The 17,301-nt window shown below is 44.6% G+C and overlaps 1 protein-coding gene across 1 annotated transcript in view; it reads right to left on the bottom strand.

Moving 5' to 3' along the window:
• Positions 1-8,722, bottom strand: part of LOC134466835 (collagen alpha-1(I) chain-like) — a 42,888-nt gene extending 34,166 nt beyond the window's left edge. The window contains exons 1-7 of the mRNA XM_063220719.1: positions 8,499-8,722; positions 6,883-7,071; positions 6,358-6,368; positions 6,202-6,246; positions 4,467-4,559; positions 3,266-3,337; positions 881-925 (exon numbers count right to left, since the gene is read on the bottom strand). Of these exons, the coding sequence (XP_063076789.1) occupies positions 881-925; positions 3,266-3,337; positions 4,467-4,559; positions 6,202-6,246; positions 6,358-6,368; positions 6,883-7,071; positions 8,499-8,583 (540 nt within the window). The 5' untranslated portion in view covers positions 8,584-8,722. The remainder of the gene's footprint in view (positions 1-880; positions 926-3,265; positions 3,338-4,466; positions 4,560-6,201; positions 6,247-6,357; positions 6,369-6,882; positions 7,072-8,498) is intronic.
• Positions 8,723-17,301: the final 8,579 nt, after the last annotated feature.

Here is a 17,301-nt window from a genome sequence, read left to right as displayed (position 1 = left end):
AATCTGAGCAGTGTTACAGTAAATGAATCAGTAATATCATTACCCATTGTTGGAATTATGTTAGTCTTTATGCTAGCCATTTGTGAAATATCTACGAGAATGATCAGACTGGTCACACCCATAGTGAACTGATTTAAAGTGAGTAAAATAAAACTGAACAGGTCTAGTCACTACATTGACAGCTAATCTAGCGTCTGTCACTGGCACGCTACAACAACTGCAGCGATTACATGCAGTCATAGTCATAGAGATGCAGTCATAGAGTTCATCAATACATCACTACAAAAAGGTGTCCAACACTAATCCAATACAAAAAGTGAGGCTTGTGTATTGTGACTGGTGAGACACATGTGGCAGGAAGTACTTTACATGTAAACGAATACAGGACCCTGTGTCGCGAAAGCATCGTCGCTAACCAGTTCGCAACTTACTAGGTTTCCAATGGGAAATTGCATTGCAACCAAGTAAGACGGTAACTTAGTTAGCAACGATGTTGTCGAGAAACAAACCCCTGTATGGTGACTTTCTTCAGAGTGTCAACGCAGATCACCTTTCAGTTAATCAATGTAAAAAACATGTGTTTTGAGATTGTGATTGTGATGATGCCCATGAGGCAGGATTTAATCGTGACCAGTCGTGGCCTTATGGTTATGGTTATGGGTAATGGTTATGGTTAAGGGAGATGGGCTTCAGGTCAGAGGGTGTCAGGTTCGAATCCCACCCTCCCAACCTCACTCCATGGCTAAGGTGCCCTTGACGTGCCCCATAACTGCTCCAGGGACTGTAACCAATACCCCGTACTTAAAATAACTGTGGTATAAAATAACATAAGTGTAATGCAATGTGATGAGGCCCATGAGGAAGGAAATTAAGCACTTACAGTAGCTCCAGGAGATCCGGGGGGTCCACGAGCTCCCATGGGGCCCTAGGGTAGACAAGAGAAGAGGGGAGAGAGAGAGAGGATACAGGTCAGTGGTGTTCGGCCTTACAGTATATGAAGAGTTCAAATGCAAAACCCCCTCAGTGCCTATTCAGAAAATAATCTTAATTCATTTTTATTTTATAGAAAGCTATCAAAATCATATATTTTTTTATTTTATTTATGTAGTATAACTATTTATATGTATTATCAAGTACACGAATGTAAACCAAACCAACAACTGGGTTCTCTAAAAATGTAGAAGTGCAGGTCTTCAGAAATGGAGTTAGGGGGTTTTGCATCTGAACTCTTCATATACTGTACATGTATGAGGAGACAGAAGTACACAAGGGAAGGGTGAGGAGAGACAAAGGAACAGTGGTCACTTAATGATAACAGGGTAGAAAAGGTCAGATGTGAAGGAAGGATGATGGCAATGTGGAGAAGAGAAGAGGAGAAGAGAAGAGAAGAGAAGAGAAGAGAAGAGAAGAGAAGAGAAGAGAAGAGAAGAGAAGAGAAGAGAAGAGAAGAGAAGAGAAGAGAAGAGAAGAGACGAGACGAGAAGAGAAGAGAAGAGAAGAGAAGAGAAGAGAAGAGAAGAGAAGAGAAGAGAAGAGAAGAGAAAGCACTTAGTGATATTACACACACACAATGAGTTTCAAAGCCGCTCCATAAAGCGCACACATAAATGTGCATAGAAACAGGAAGGGTGAGAGGAGAGGAAAGGAGAGGAGAGGAGAGGAGAGGAGAGAAGAAGGCAGATGGGAGAGGAGAGGAGAGGGGACGAGAGGAGAGGAGAGGAGAGAGGAGAAGGCAGATGGGAGAGGAGAGGAGAGGAGAGGAGAGGAGAGGAGAGGAGAGGAGAGGAGAGAATAAGGCAGATGGGAGAGGAGAGGAGAGGAGAGGAGAGGAGAGGAGAGGAGAAGAGAGGAGAGGAGAGGAGAGGAGAAGGCAGATGGGAGAGGAGAGGAGAAAAGAGGGGAGGAGAGGAGAGGAGAGAAGAGAAGGAGAGGGACGTGGGGAGTGTAGCGAGAGAGAGGTCAGAGAGTTCTGGGCTGTCCCAATAAGGGACACAATGTGGGAGAGGACAGAAGAATACAAGGGAAGACCAGGGAGGGACAGTGATGTCTGGCCTAGCCAGACCTGACCCAGCATGAGAAGCTACTGACAGAGATTCTTTAAGTATATAGAGATAGGCCAATGTAATAGGTTTCTATGGGCACCTAACATGACCAGGTTCCGGTCTGCCTAAAGGGGCGTGTCATAATGCTCCTAGCATTGAATAGAACAGTCCTTAGGTCTGCCTAGGTCTGCCTAAAGGGGGATTTCCCCCCCTCCCCCTTGCAATAATAGAACCCGGAAACAATGGGCCAATGGAACATCTCTCTCTCTACTCTCTCTGCTACTGAGATATTGTGGCTGGTTCTGAAAAACATGCTGTCGTTCTTGTTATAACCGAATGTCACTTAAGGCCAACAGTCATAAAATGTTTATGACATGGACATAATGTTTATGACACGTGCTTAACACTATTAAGACACTATTATGACACTGTAATGACATACTTATGACACCGACGTCAAGTAAGGTGTTACTGAAAGTGATCAATATGATAAAGAGAACAAGGGGATAGCCGTGGTCAGCCGTGTGCAGCCGTGGTCTAGTGGACTTAGATGGACTTAAGATCAAAGGGTTGCAGGCTCAAATCCCACCCTTTCACTTACTATAAGACACCCAGGACTCTAAATTAACTTTTGTCATCACCAGCCAAAATGGCTAGTAGATGATAATCTTACTAGTCAAACACACTCTCACTAATGGGCCAAAGTGGCTAGTCGGTTGATCTTTTCTACCAGCTAAACTAAAATTTCACCAGCATTTGGCCAGTTGGCTGGTGTTCATTTAGAGCCCTGAAGACACCTAACCCCACACTGCTCCAGGGACTGTAACCAATACCCTGTACTTGTAAATATAATGCAATGTAATAATGTAACACGGAGAAAATAAGGGGTTGGAAACTGGGGATAACAGAGCAACAAGGGAAGATCTGAGAGAGGAGAGGATGGGAGGGATGGATGGATGAGGAGAAGAAGGAAAAGATGATAGAGGGTAGAGATGAGAGAGTTGAGGAAAGAAAGGAAAAGATGGCCCTGCCCTGGCCTAACAGTAGGGCACTACTGTTACTACGCCGGCGACCTGGGTTCGATTCCGGCCCCGGTCATGTGGCGAACCTTCCCAGTCTTTCTCTCTCCACTCATTTCCTGTCCCTCTGTGACAGTCCTGTCACGATAAAGGTATAAAAAAACCCAAAAGAAGGAAAGGAAAAGATGAGGAGGAAATGGTTACCATAGGTCCAGGCATAGGTGGGCCGCTGGACTTGTCACCACCGTAGGACATCTGGGAAGCGGTTCTCACATCCTGGTGGAAGAAACACACACACACACATTTCATTTAATAACAACATTCAAATTACCACAGAAAGCTGACAATGTACAACAGGACCCTCCATATACCAAAGATTCAAATCGGCACAGAAAGCTCAAATTTCATATGTATGATGAAATATAAGCTGCATATAAACCACACACGTATGTGTGAACGTTATGGTGAGGCGCAGCCATGTGATGCAGTGGTTTAATGCTCGAGGATGCTACATGATGCTACATGCTACATGCTGCTACATGCTACATGATGCTGTTTACAGCAGGCTTACATGTAACAGATGACTAGCCAGGCCGCGCCCTCCTAGTGACGCAACACCTTCAGCGTGACCTTCTAGTCAGGCCAGGAGCAATACAAATATAGTTTCTGAGCTCCTGCAAAAATCGGGAACTCCTCTCACTTTGTCGGGAAGCAAACAACCAGTAGCAAACTAAGGGAGGCGGGTCAACCATGTCGTTTGTGAAATGTTCATTGTTCATTGCTCTTGGTCAGACCAAGTCTCGAAGAGGTTTGAAAGTCGATGATAATCAGGCTAACAGATGATGACAGGCCTCCACAGATGCATGCAAATATGCTGGGGTGGATTTCCCGAAACCATAGTTACTAACCACGTTTGCAATTCAATTTGCAATTGGCAACTACCCAAGTTGCTAACTGGCTAATAACTACGCTTTCGAGAAACGCACCCCTGATTTGGCAGATAGATAGCCAAAGACATAGGTAAGTCACCCAGAGAGGAGACCTGCCAGTTTTACACCTTACACTGCAGTCTCCGCCATCTTCACACATCCACACAGGCATAGAGCAGCAGATGCAGACACAGACAAACAACAACACCTCCCACACCCCCCACCGCGCCCTCCCACACCAACCGACACAGACACACACATATAATCTACACGCACACAACACACTCACACACGCACACACGCACACAAACAAAATTCACCCTCTCTCTCACACACACACACACACACACACACACATGCACTGACACACACACAGAGCCAAAATCCAAGGTAAAAAAATGATCTCAAACACACAGGAATACACATACACGCACAGACATTCCGGTGTTCTAAGGCCGAGGCCTTGCGGTACTTACTCCTCCGAAGCCTGGAGGTCCAGGGGGTCCAGGGGGTCCGGGAAGGCCGGGCTGGCCGGGAATGCCATCTCTTCCGGGGGGACCAGGGGGACCCTGCATTGGAAGACAGAGGGGGAGTTTTGTAAGTCCAGATGAATGTTACAGATAAGATGGCCCACAGGCAGGCTGACAGACAATTCATCATCTCATCATCACATTTTTATAATGTCATTGATTCCAATCATTTTAGGCCCCGAGTCTTAAATCCTATGGGGACCGCCAACTCTCTAACCTGCACAACACAACACATTACAGTCCATAATAAAACAGAGAGAGTTGAACATCAGACAAAATGGCAGACAAGATGGCCGAACGACAGACAGTTGCCCATTTCGTCACCACGTCACTCCAATAAGGTTATAGGCCTCTATTAGAATAAAATTCTGTGCAAGGAATTGAACACAATCAAGTCAAAAACCAAAACTAAAAGAAGCTATTCCACTTACAGACACAACAACATGAACTAATGAGTAAACATTCAGTTCAACTGCTTCAGTCTCTTGATAGCAATAGGGTATGACTATAAGTCTACATTTAGACCTGGATTCTTACGTCTCCTATTTTTGGATTAGACAAACTAACGTAAATCTATTGGTTTATTGTATCTAAACACCATGACAGAGCTGTTCTTCCCCCCAGGTATCCACCATGTTTTCAACTAAAGCGGTGGAGAAGGTCTAGCCATTAGACTCTGGGTTCTCCTTAGTCTACGTAATAGATAAGTCCTCTGTCATAGCGATACGATGGGGCGAGAGCACAGTGGATACTCATGCAATCCCTACTGATCACAGTCACTTGTTATTATTCATGCAATCACAGCCTATGATACATTTGCACTGTACCAACTTATTGCCACTAAAAGAACTAACTTAACTTCATGCCAACGCACCACACCACACCACAATTGCTGCTTATGGTAACGCCAGAGATTCTAAGAGACTTATCCAGTCTCTCTGGTAACGTGCTGTGCGAACTTAGCGGTGAATTAGCTTTGTGCCTTGACGCCACACCCCAATCAAAGCTTAGGGGTTCACTTGGGGTCAAAGGTCAAAATGTCAAAGGTCAACTGCAATGACATCACCATGACAATGTATAAGACACTTCAGCAAAATTCACCTAGTTTCCAGTTACTTTCCTAGTAACGACACAATGTAGTTTTTCACTACGTCGATATACTGAGTGGAAAACGTATTACGTATCATCCTGATATAGACATGTGAAATCGGCAACCTTCTGGAGTAGGCCTACAAGTCAACTGTAGTGTTTCTGTACACAGTAAAAAAAAATGCTGTGTTAATTCTACACTAGAGTTGTATTTGGTCCCAGAGTACTTTCTAAGTGTTGAATCAACACCGCATTCTTAAGTGTGTATCTATTTTTTTTTTTTAACAGCTTGACAAACTTCCATAACTGGAAAATGCCCCCAAACAACATACCAGCACACGTCATCTGTATGAACTACAACCGCACAGCTACTGTAAGCCATCCAGCCAGGCTCTACAGTTCTTTTCCCCCACATTAGCTCAGCAAAGCTGTACGCAGGCCAGACATACGCCAGAAGAAGTGTTTGTCTGCACTTAAAAATTGTTTGCATGTATTTGTGTGGAATCCAGCAGATGTGTTTGAGCTTATAAATCGTTATAAATCCACATGTTTGTTGCTTTAGTAAAAGACGAGACGATGATGTCACACTTACATTGTCACCCTTGTCTCCCTCCTCTCCAGGGCCAACGGGGATGGGCTATAAAATAAACAAAAAACAAACAAAGAATAAACATCCAGTGCATCTGTGTTGTTCAGTGGTCAATTCATAATGGTTAAAATGTTTGTAGTGAATGTCATGATTACTGACCTCTGGGGTTCCTGTGAGGAGACGGAAAATAAAACAAAAAAGGGGAAAAAGGAAAAAAAAGTTATTTCAGAATCAACAGGGTTTAAAAAAATAAATTAAGATTTAATTGTGATTTGTTTGATTTGAATGGTTTGTTTTGTTTAAAATGTTGATGGGCCCCTTTTCCAGACTTAATTAATGAAGAATTAAGTGTTAAATTTAAAACAAATATTGTTTGGTATGTGTGGAAGAAGGCACAGGAACAACGGATGCAGCCATTTTGTTCTCAGACCCAGCTGAAATGTTATGACGCATTTAAATAAAATCCATGAATGTGGCATTCTTTTCAGGCTTGTTTATTCCTTTGGAGTAGTATGTCACTGGGGTCATATATCCAGGGACCATCCAGCGTATGTCACCTGGTGTGCACCGGTGGTGAGGGTGGAGGTGAGGGGATGGGGTGGGACCACGGCCACACAGGGGGCATAGAGAGGTGTGGGAACCTGGCGGTGCGGTCGAGGTGAGGTGGCAAGGGGGCAGTAGTACCTTCGGGGCAGATGGGGCAGCATTCACCGTCGGGGATTTCTGGATTGGCGCAGTCGGATGTATCCTCGCAAATCACCTCGTCGCACATGACGCTTCCGCTGTCGCAGACGCAAATCTGGCATGGCTCTGGTTTCCAGACATCTTTGTCGTTGTACAACTGGCCGTCCAACGTACAGCTACCGAATGTGCCTGTGCGGAACAGCAGCAAAGCATTAGGGACAGCCATCCATGAACACCTACTTGGTAAGTCACATTAAGTCTTAAAAACTATTCCGATACTTAATTGTGATTCACACATAATTCTACGGCCACATTAACGGGGAAAGTGGTTGCAACATGTGCAAGACTACACAATTTTGCTTCAATGTGAAGAGTATATATAGTGCACTTGGACTTGTACATGTCTAAAATTGTCATCTGGGGGTTTGAATGGAGCAACGCCAGCCATAGTCTATGCAGCAAAGTAAGCGTCTGTAATTATAGACTAGCAGTAGGCCTATATGGTGCTTTGGCATGAAAACAGACAATTACAAACACAACTTCAGCAAAGGGTTTTTGTTTAAAAATGTCTAAAGCCGCAAAGTTATCATCATCATCATTCCAACAATGGGCTGCAACGTGGCCTGGTATAAATTTGGACCTGCCACGCAACCACAAATACTGACCCGTGGCTCAAGTGACGGAAAACGCATAAAACGCATAAAAAAATTAAAGGGGGCGTTTAGATGGGTGGGGTTAGGAGTCCTGATTGAAAGGTAGGTCAAATCCACGCATTACTAATTCTAGTCACAAGGTGGCGCATAAGAACCGTGAAATGATTTTCAGCCGCCCAAGCCCCAACTCGAGACTGAATGATGTCTGGATTATTGCAAAGCAGACGTAATACATTCCGTTCAGCCACGCCATATGGAAAAGTGTCACTCGAAAAAGACAAACTCACTTAAAAAGCCACAGTAACTGGCATTTTCCTTAAAATATGCAAATATAAGAGTTTTGAGACTAAAACTAAATAGCAAGACCATAAAGATGTGCTCTTTTTTGCCAAGACACTTGGTGGTGGTGATGATGATGATATCCAGATGTTTAAGCCTTGGAGGCCCATGGACCATTTGTTAAGAAGCAAACAAAGGCCTGTGGCATTTTTCCTTCCCTAAAGTTTTCAATGTTTAATTCCAAGGGTAAGAGGTACCCGGCCATTAAAAAAAAACAAAAGTCCAGTGGTTCGCTCTATGGTTCGTCTCCATCCCCTCGCATCCCTGGAGAAGCGCGTTCACGCTGATGCAGCTGCGAGAATTTCCTTCGCTCCAGGACATCAATCGTGCGCGAGCGACAGGCGCTGGGAACATGTAAAGGCACGCAGAGAAGAGACTGGCTCGCAGCCTCTCAGGCAAAAGAAAGGCGAAAATCCATCAGGTTACGCCAGGAGTTGTGAGCACTTGGAGACGAAAAATCACGCTCTGAATTTTCGCTTAACTCTCAAGCCACGTTTATTCTAAGCCTAAAAAAAGTTATGGCACATCTTCCGATATCAGGCGCACTTTCCCCCTCAGAAAAAAGTATATCCTTCGTGTCTGCACAGCATCATTTCTAAAGCGCAAAACAAAAGGCATACTCACTCTCGTCTTCCTCTCCTTGCGCTCTCACCAAAAGTACTGTTGCGGCGAGCAACAGCCCTAACCGAATATCCACAAAGCTGAACATGTCTAAATATTAGACATGTAGACTCTTTGAGGCAAGGGGAATCCTGTGTTGCTTAAGCACCAATCATGCACGTAGGGTCCGGCCTGTGTAACTCCCAATCCAGACCCTAACAGAAACTCCCTACTGCCTTAACGAAAGGGTGGCCGAGCCTTTTATATGCCCATGTTTTGGGGAGGTCCTGTGTGCGCACCAGATAACTTCTACATGGAGAAGTCAAAAAAAGTCCCTCCTTCGCCAAAGTCTAGAGGCCGCCTTTAAACATGTCCCGCATCTCCGTGTGCTCTTCACAACGTGGACATTTTCTCACCATATCACAGCTAACGAGGATTGTTTTAGGGGAGAATGGACACATCTGCAGAAAACCGGCATAACGTGGATACGTCCTTCTTTAAGACCTCTTCTTTGGATATATTTTTTTTTACTCGCGCGCATCAGAGCAACTCTACTATTAAACATGCATTATAGCTAACTCTTGAGACCGTCTTTTGGCCTGTTTATTTTATTTCTTATCTAACTGTCTCTGCTGGAGTTTATTTTACGCATCCATTTCACGCTCATGAAATTCTCTCAATGTTCCTTGGCGTACTTTCTTTTACTTTGTCAAGAGCAGGTGTTTGTGTTAGTCGTTTGTAGGAGTTGACATTCTTTCCTTAATCGGTTTTGTTAGTATATCTCGTGTGAAATGCTTTTTAGACATGTAGCAAAAGGCGAATCTGCTGTGCTGCGCTGTGCAATGCGTATTGTTCATTTTTGCCAATCTCTTGAACCATATGGGTGTATGGAATGTGAGAGGGGAATAAACACGTCTTATAGCCTGCAGCTCAACCCTTCTCCCCATTTGATAAAGGAATATGTCAAATAATGCAAACCATGGACTTATGGCCTTGAACTCAAGCTAGATGACATCATGACCTATTGCACCAACTTTTTGAGTGTAGGCCTAGTATATAAAAGGGAAGTACGTGTGATGATAAGGTTTCCCCTGCTACTTAATATTTGAGTTCTTTGTTTCAGTGATGACGTTGTCATTGTCGTGGCACCGCACTCATACAGGCTGCAGTCATGCACCGAATACCATTTTAAGACCCATGTTTCACATTCCTACAATACAATTACTGTCTGACGCGCAAGAGACAGGCGAAGACGTGTACATGTGTGTGTGTGTTTACTTGCAACAAGACTAGTTGCAATCAGTGCGACAACAAGCAGAAGGCAGAACATAAAAGAGTCACATGCATACTGTTTTAAGCACCATAAATGATTTTGGCATTACAAGATGCAACATGTGCGAGTGCTCATTGCCTGAAATTGCATTCCTTTGAAATAAGAAGCAAGCTTGTGCAGCGAAGGAAGACAACTGTAGTGGTGTGTGTGTGTGTGTGTGTGTGTGTGAGAGAGAGAGAGAGAGAGAGAGAGAGAGAGAGAGAGAGAGAGAGAGAGAGAGAGAGAGAGAGGGAGAGAGAGAGAGAGAGAGAGAGAGAGAGCTCATGGACACGTTGCAACTGTAAGGCAAGGCAGATCTCTGAGTCGCCGCCGTGTACACGTAGCAACCTCAACTGCCCTGCCCCAGCCTGACCTCCATCGCTCTGTGTGTTTGAGTGTGTGTGTTATTGTGTGTGTGTGTGTGTGTGTGTGTGTGTGTGTGTGTGTGTGTGTGTGTGTGTGTGTGTGTGTGTCTGTGTGTGTGTGTGTGTGTCTGTGTGTGTGTGTGTGTGTGCGCGTGTGTGTCTATGTGTGTGTGTGTGTGTGCGTGCGTGTGCGTGTGTGTGTGTGTGTGCCAACAAACATGTCTTTCATTTCCCTTTGTGTGTACTGTAGCTAGCAGGCGGCAACTGGAGCCGCTAACATGACAGTTCCACATGGCAGGGCTTTAATGCCATGGAAGTGTATTTGATACCACTGATGTGCATATACCATTTAAAGTGGGTCATGGCAACCCTGTCATACAATTACATTATATTACATTATATTGCACTTAGCTGACGCTTTCATTTTATTCAAAGCGACTTACAACTATTATTTCTCGGGGTATTGGTTACAGTCCCTGGAGCAATGTGGGGTTAGGTGCCTTGCTCAAGGGCACTTCAGCCATGGATGGAGATGTAGGGAGAGGTCAGGGGGGATTCAAACGATTCAATAAGTCCTTAGGTTTATTGTTAACTTTCATGCACAGTTTAGAGAGCACATTTCTGATTATGTTTCACCAGCAGCAGAATGCTTGGCTGGCATCTGGAAACACATAACCTGCACATCTCCACACGGCAAAGTCAAGCGTTGACATACTGGCTCTCGCCACCTCAGCATCTAGTCTTTCTGTCTTTCTATCTGCCTGCCTGTCTGGCTAACTTCTATCAGTCTATAAATCTATGTACTTTGAAACATAGAAGGCTTATTTAAAACCACGAGACAACAGTCGCACTATGCCGCATCGCCAAAGTTTTTTTTTTTTTAACTGAGTAGATAGAGGAAGTTGTACAGTGGGGTTTTCTTTCAATTACGTCCTGCCCTCCCTGTTCTGCTGTTCTCTTCCTGTGAAGGGAGGGGTAATAAGTGTGTAAGGTGCCTGTGATTATCCCCAGTAAAGTCTGCTTATTGGAGGACTCACAACCCCTATTCCAAGGGCAATTGGAAATGGCAGCGTTACATTGATGACCCACAACAGCCAGCAAGAATGAGTGTTATTAAATAAGTGTTGCAGGTTTAAAAAAAGCACAACTGGGAAACTCCAACTCCCATTGTCATTGTGACACAGCACTCCACAGCACACAAGTGTTCACTGCACACAACAACATTGCATTTATGCCTCACCCGTGCACAGGGGTACCTCAGTCTTGGAGGAGGATGGGGGAGAGCACTGGTTAATTACTCGCCCCACCAACCTGACGGGTCGGGAGTCGAACCGGCAACCTTTGGGCTACAAGTCTGACGCCCTAACCACTTACCCATGACTTTGCTTATCCTCATAATAATTCTGTGCAGAAGGTCTGGAGGAACTGCCCAATTATGTACATTAAAGGGACACTGTGCAGGAAATGGTCAAAAAAGGTACTGCAACTATGCTGCTCATTGAAACTGGGCTGCCTATTGCCAAATTTGATCTTTACATGAAAGTTTACTAAGTAACAAACACATATTTTCTAGTATGGTCAAAGTAGAGTCATTTTTGCAGCTAAAAAATGGCGGACCATGGAGAAGATCCCCCTTTTCATGTATGAAAAGTGCCATTTTTCCAGTCATAATGAATACTTAAAATTTGATGGTGGTGGTAAGTATTCATGAAAAAGGTAACCTTAGTGAATGGGCAACATGAATTCTGGATATAAATAACAAAAAATCTCAAACAGTGTCCCTTTAAGTTCCGATTCCAGGTTGGAGTGGTGAACTGTTGAATTGGAAATGATTAACCAATCACTAAAATTTGGTCATGAAGTATGCCTGTCCCTGTATGTAATGTGTATGTAATGCACAATCATTCACAATAACAGTGTCCATTGTATTCCTTGGAAAAAAAGATGGGGTATCCAAGGGATACAATGGATATTGTACTATGTACAGTGACTTCTGACACTCCTGGACACTTTGTTGGTCACTTTGTCTTGACTGCTAAGGCACATGTGACACTGTGGACACTTTATAATTGTGTGTGTGTGTCTGTGTCTGTGTGTGTGTGTGTGGGGGGGGGGGGGGGGGGGGGGGGGGGGGGGGGGGGGGGTGTGCGCGTGTATGTGTATAACAGTGTGTGTGAATAACAGTGCCTCGAACATTCTAAACAAATCTCCCATTATTAAAGTTTGTAGAGTATGGCGTGCTCTTATCCAGACAGTTAATTGGTTTCTTGGGTTTGGGTGCCCTTTAGCCCAAGGTATTGTGCATCCAGGTTCAAGAATGAGAATAAATTCTCTGACTAAGGCTCTCCGACTTAAAATGTCTTTATTAATTTGACAAGTCCTACATGGACCATAACATAACACGCAACATAACACATCCGGAGCATCCCCGTCCGACCTGCATGCCAAAAGCCAGGTGAGAGTTTTGTGGGTGTGTAAAAAGACATTCATAGCATTCCCTAGCTAGTTACTACAACACCATTGGAAAGCTGTGCAAAACCCTGATACACTCATTCGCAGACGACCTCTTTAGCCGCCATCTCTGAGGCTTTTTTTTTACAAGGGTTTGGAGAGGAGTAGGGGAGCTGCTTGTGTGAGACAGAGGAAAGTAGAGGCCATCACAGACACTCGAACCCAAATGACACAGGGGGAGCCTCCCGTCTGGACTGCAGCGGCAAGCCGGTAGTTTTGTTGCGGGAGGTCTGTTTTTGGAGCGGCCTGCTTGAAAGCCAAGAGTAGCACGGGCAGTCCACACCTGTCTGGCAGCTGCCTGGGACTCTTGCTGACAGGGGACAAGAGGGTGTGGGGCTGGGTGGGGCACACCGGGAAGGACAGCACCCCCCACTGCCCAGCAACCCAATTGACAAGACCCCATAGAGCTTGAAAGTGACGTCACTTCCCCCGATTTCATGGGACCTCGCCAACGTTTTTAGCCGAAAATCGTAGCATGTAATCCAATGGCGGTATTAAAATGATATTTCGATCCCCTTCGAGTTGTGTCACGAGCTCCATATATGTTGTTTCTGATATTTTTGCTTAATTTTTCGTACGAACTCCCAAACTTTTTAGAAAGCTGTGTTTCTTTACATTTTTCATGCCGACGGCCTCGGAACAAAAGATTGATACTTCTGCATGAAAAAGCTTTATCTAACCTCTTAAACAGCATATTTGTAGCCCAGCGCATATCATGACTGAGATCAGAAGATATTTACTGGCTACCACTTTGTTAGATGGTCAGCTTAGGTCCCGTGAAACGCGGAACTAATGGGCGGGACTTTCAAGCTCTATTGGAGCTGATTGTACATACAGTAGGACGCATAGAAAAGAGAGATGTCCTCCGCGCTCCTGCACTTCACAATCTGGTGAAAAAACGGGAAAGGACTGGTAATTGACTCATTGACTCTGAAGAAGATGTGAGAACGTCGGAACGTCAGTCTTGGCACTTGCCCTATACAGTAATGCCCCGTGTACATCAAGCGCTACCAACGCGACCCAGGTAGCTGGGGTGGTTGAAGAAGTTTCGCCATGAATTTGTTTTATTCGCTCTGGACACTGCACTGACATGTTTGATTCAGCTAATCACACAACGGCTCTGTCTTGACAGCCTGGGACATTCCTCGATATGAACGTTCCAATTGGTTTTCGCCGAATCGCGTCATAGCGAATTTGCTGAAGATTAGCTTGAGTTTAATCGTCAAAATTCGTCCAGGTCGCTCAAGAAGCTTCGCTCCTGCCGAATTCGCTCTGGTAGCTTTATTCGCCTTCCCTCCATAGAGAAACAATGACTTCCGCCGCACAGGTCGCTTAGTTCGCCTTCGATGTACACGGGGCATAAAACAAACAAACTTCCACATCTGAAGATGCTGAGGTGACTCCTTTCTTTCCCTGTACATATGGGCCCACAATTTGCTGCTACGCCCCTGCCCTGCCGGCTCTGTACAATTCTCTGTCCAACAACCAAAAAGGAGCACTGGAAAGGAGAGGCTGGAGCAGCACACTACAGCTTAGTTTTCAAGACTTTATTTTGTGCACACACCCGACCAACCTTTCGGTGTTGCTACACCTTCTTCAAAAGCACTCTCCTTGATCTTGCCCCTTCCCCCTCCTCATCCTACAACAGCATGCTGAATGCCCACCCACCCACACATCACTGTCTCATCACACTCACACTCACACTCACACTCACTTCTGCTGCTGACTCGTTCTCCCATTACAAGACAGGAGGTTATGGAGGTCAGACTGGACAGCATGGTCTGTCAGCGACAGCACGGACACACCCTTGTTGCTAACCTTAAAGGTACACTGTGCAGGAAATGGTCAAAAAAGGTACTGCAACTATGCTGCTCATTGAAACTGGGCTGCCTATTGCCAAATTTGATCTTTACATGAAAGTTTACCAAGTAATAAACATAAACATATATTTTCTAGCATGGTTCAAGTACAGTCAGTTTTGCAGCTAAAAAAGGGGATTTTTGGAAATTCAAAATGGCGAACCATTGAGAAGATCCCCCTTTTCATGTATGAAAAGTGCAATTTTTCCAGTCATAATGAATACCTAGAATTTGATGGTGGTGGTAAGTATTCATGAAAAAGGTAACATTAGTGAATGGGCAGCAGCGCTAAGCCCCCCACACTTGGGCTTGCATGTCCATGGGGACCCCGGTTAGAGTCCGGACGGGGTCATTTCCCCAACCCTGCCCCATCTCTCTCCACACTTATTTCCTGTCACACTTTCACAGTCCTATTCGAAATAAAGGCCCAAAAAGCCCATAAAAATATCTTTTAAAAAAAGAAAGACTTGTGGGTTTGGGTATCCATCAAACATCCAGACAACCCAACCAAACCTATTGCATGCAGAGAGAGGAATCATTTGAGTCTGTGGGGGTAATCACATGACAGGTCGGACGCTGGGTTACTACGCTGGCGACGCTATGCGGGTTCGATTCCGGCCCAGGTAATTTGTCGATTCTTCCACATCTCTGTCTCCCAACTCATTTCCTGTCTTTCCTCCACTGTCTTGTCAAAAATAAAGGTATAAAAAGTCCAAGGCACTCCAAAGTCTTGCATTACATTACATTGCACTTAGCTGACACTTTCATTTATTCAAAGCAACTTACAGTTATTATTTTCCAGGGTATTAGTTACAGGCCCTGGTGCAATGTGGGTTAGGTGCCTTGCTCAAGGGCATTTCAGTCATGTAGGTAGAGGTCAAAGGGGATTCGAACCTGCAACCCCCTAGATTGAAAGACTAACTCTCTAACTACTAGGCCACGGCTGCCAAAACTCATCAATTTGATATCCACGATATAAGAAAGGACTTTTAAACAGACTTCAGAGTAGAGATGCACCGGATCCTGATTTTTAGGATCCTGCCGGATACCGGATCCACTGCTTAAGATCCTGCCGGATCCGGAACCGGATACCGGATCCTACGAAAAGGGTTGAAACACATATCCTACTCACACACGTGGGCCCTTTTTATCACGTTGGCTCAAACTATTTTGACTGAAAAGCCTCGGCTATCGGATCCTGGATCCTGGAACCGGATCCGGATCCTGTGAAAAACCCTATTATCCTGCCGGATCCGGAACCGGATCTTGGATCCTGTACATCTCTACAGAGTGCATGGGACCCCCTCTCCATACCTATTGCTTGTTCACATGGAATCAAACATGGATCATGATAACAATAAGCGAAGTGAAAAAGTGAAAGTCCATTGGGAAACTCCAACTCCCATTGTCATTGTGACACAGCACTCCACAGCACACAAGTGAACACTGCACACGGCACACAACGAAATTGCATTTATTCCTCACCCGTGCAAGAAGAACAATGATGGAAAAATGATGACAAAATTCCAGACAATACAGATCTAGCACAGTAAATGTTGCCATTTTAATTTAACACAGAGAGATTAATTTAACACTAAGAGAGTTGAGTAACACTTTACTTGACACCAGCGTCATATGCATGACGTGACATAAGGGTGACGTGTCATAACAGTGTCATGATGACTCAGTCATGGACAAGTCATCAACATTATGTCAGTGTCATATAATAAACTTTTTACGGTCATGAAAAGTTGACATTGTTTGGGCCGTCTTTACAATAACCAAATGTCACTTAAAGGAGTATGCCACTATTTTGGGGCTTACAACAGTTAAAATCGTTGGCCAGGGTTTATATAGGTGGTAAAGTGTCTTATTTTTCACGTAAGCCGTTGTCTTGTTTTAAGACAAGTTAAAAGAGGGAGCATGTCGCTAAGCTAGTGAAAGTCAATGGATCCGTGTAGCATGTAGCAATGCTACATGGATACATTGACTTTCACTAGCTTAGCGACATATTCCCTCTTTTAACTTGTCTTAAAACTTAAAACTTGTAAGTCGCTATGTAATGTAATGTAAAAGCATAAGCAAAAAGCTTCACACTGATTTCTCATGAAATCAAAGTCATCTTTATCGTTGTGAAAACTGAATGTTCATATGAAATGCATGTTAAAGTGCATGTTTGTATGAAATCTGAATGTTCATATGAAATCTGCATGATGAATCAACAAACGTACAGAAACACAAACAACACACAGAAAAGTAAATGTAACATTTACACTAAGATTCGTCAGTGTCCCAGCAATCCTTCTCCTCATAGGAAGTCACGACACCCACAGACTCCTGCTTTGCCCTCTTGATGACAGGGTTATCATTAGGGGAGCAGTGAAGCAGAGAGTGGGAAGGAGGAGGAGGAGGAGGAGGAGGAGGAGTTGATGAAAGCACCAGGCAACAGCAACACGCGCACGCACACACACACACACACACACACACACACACACACACACACACAGGCACACACAAGCGCGCGCGCGCACGCACACGCACGCACACGCACACACACACACACACACACACACACACACGTTTACTATATGATATTACAGTAATATGTAAAACAAAAACAAAAAACGGACTGCCAGTGAGCCCAACTGATACGCAGGGCCTTGGTGACTATTTTTACCGACACCTGGTGACTTTTTTGTCCCTTTGTGCGTCACTTTGTCCCACTTTACTCCCCTACTTCAACACCCTGCCGAGATCTAGACACAGGGAGAAGAGAAGAC

This window comes from Engraulis encrasicolus, chromosome 17, assembly GCF_034702125.1.
Source record: "Engraulis encrasicolus isolate BLACKSEA-1 chromosome 17, IST_EnEncr_1.0, whole genome shotgun sequence".
Taxonomy (NCBI): Eukaryota; Metazoa; Chordata; class Actinopteri; order Clupeiformes; family Engraulidae; genus Engraulis; species Engraulis encrasicolus.
This window is presented reverse-complemented; position numbering and strand designations above follow the sequence as displayed.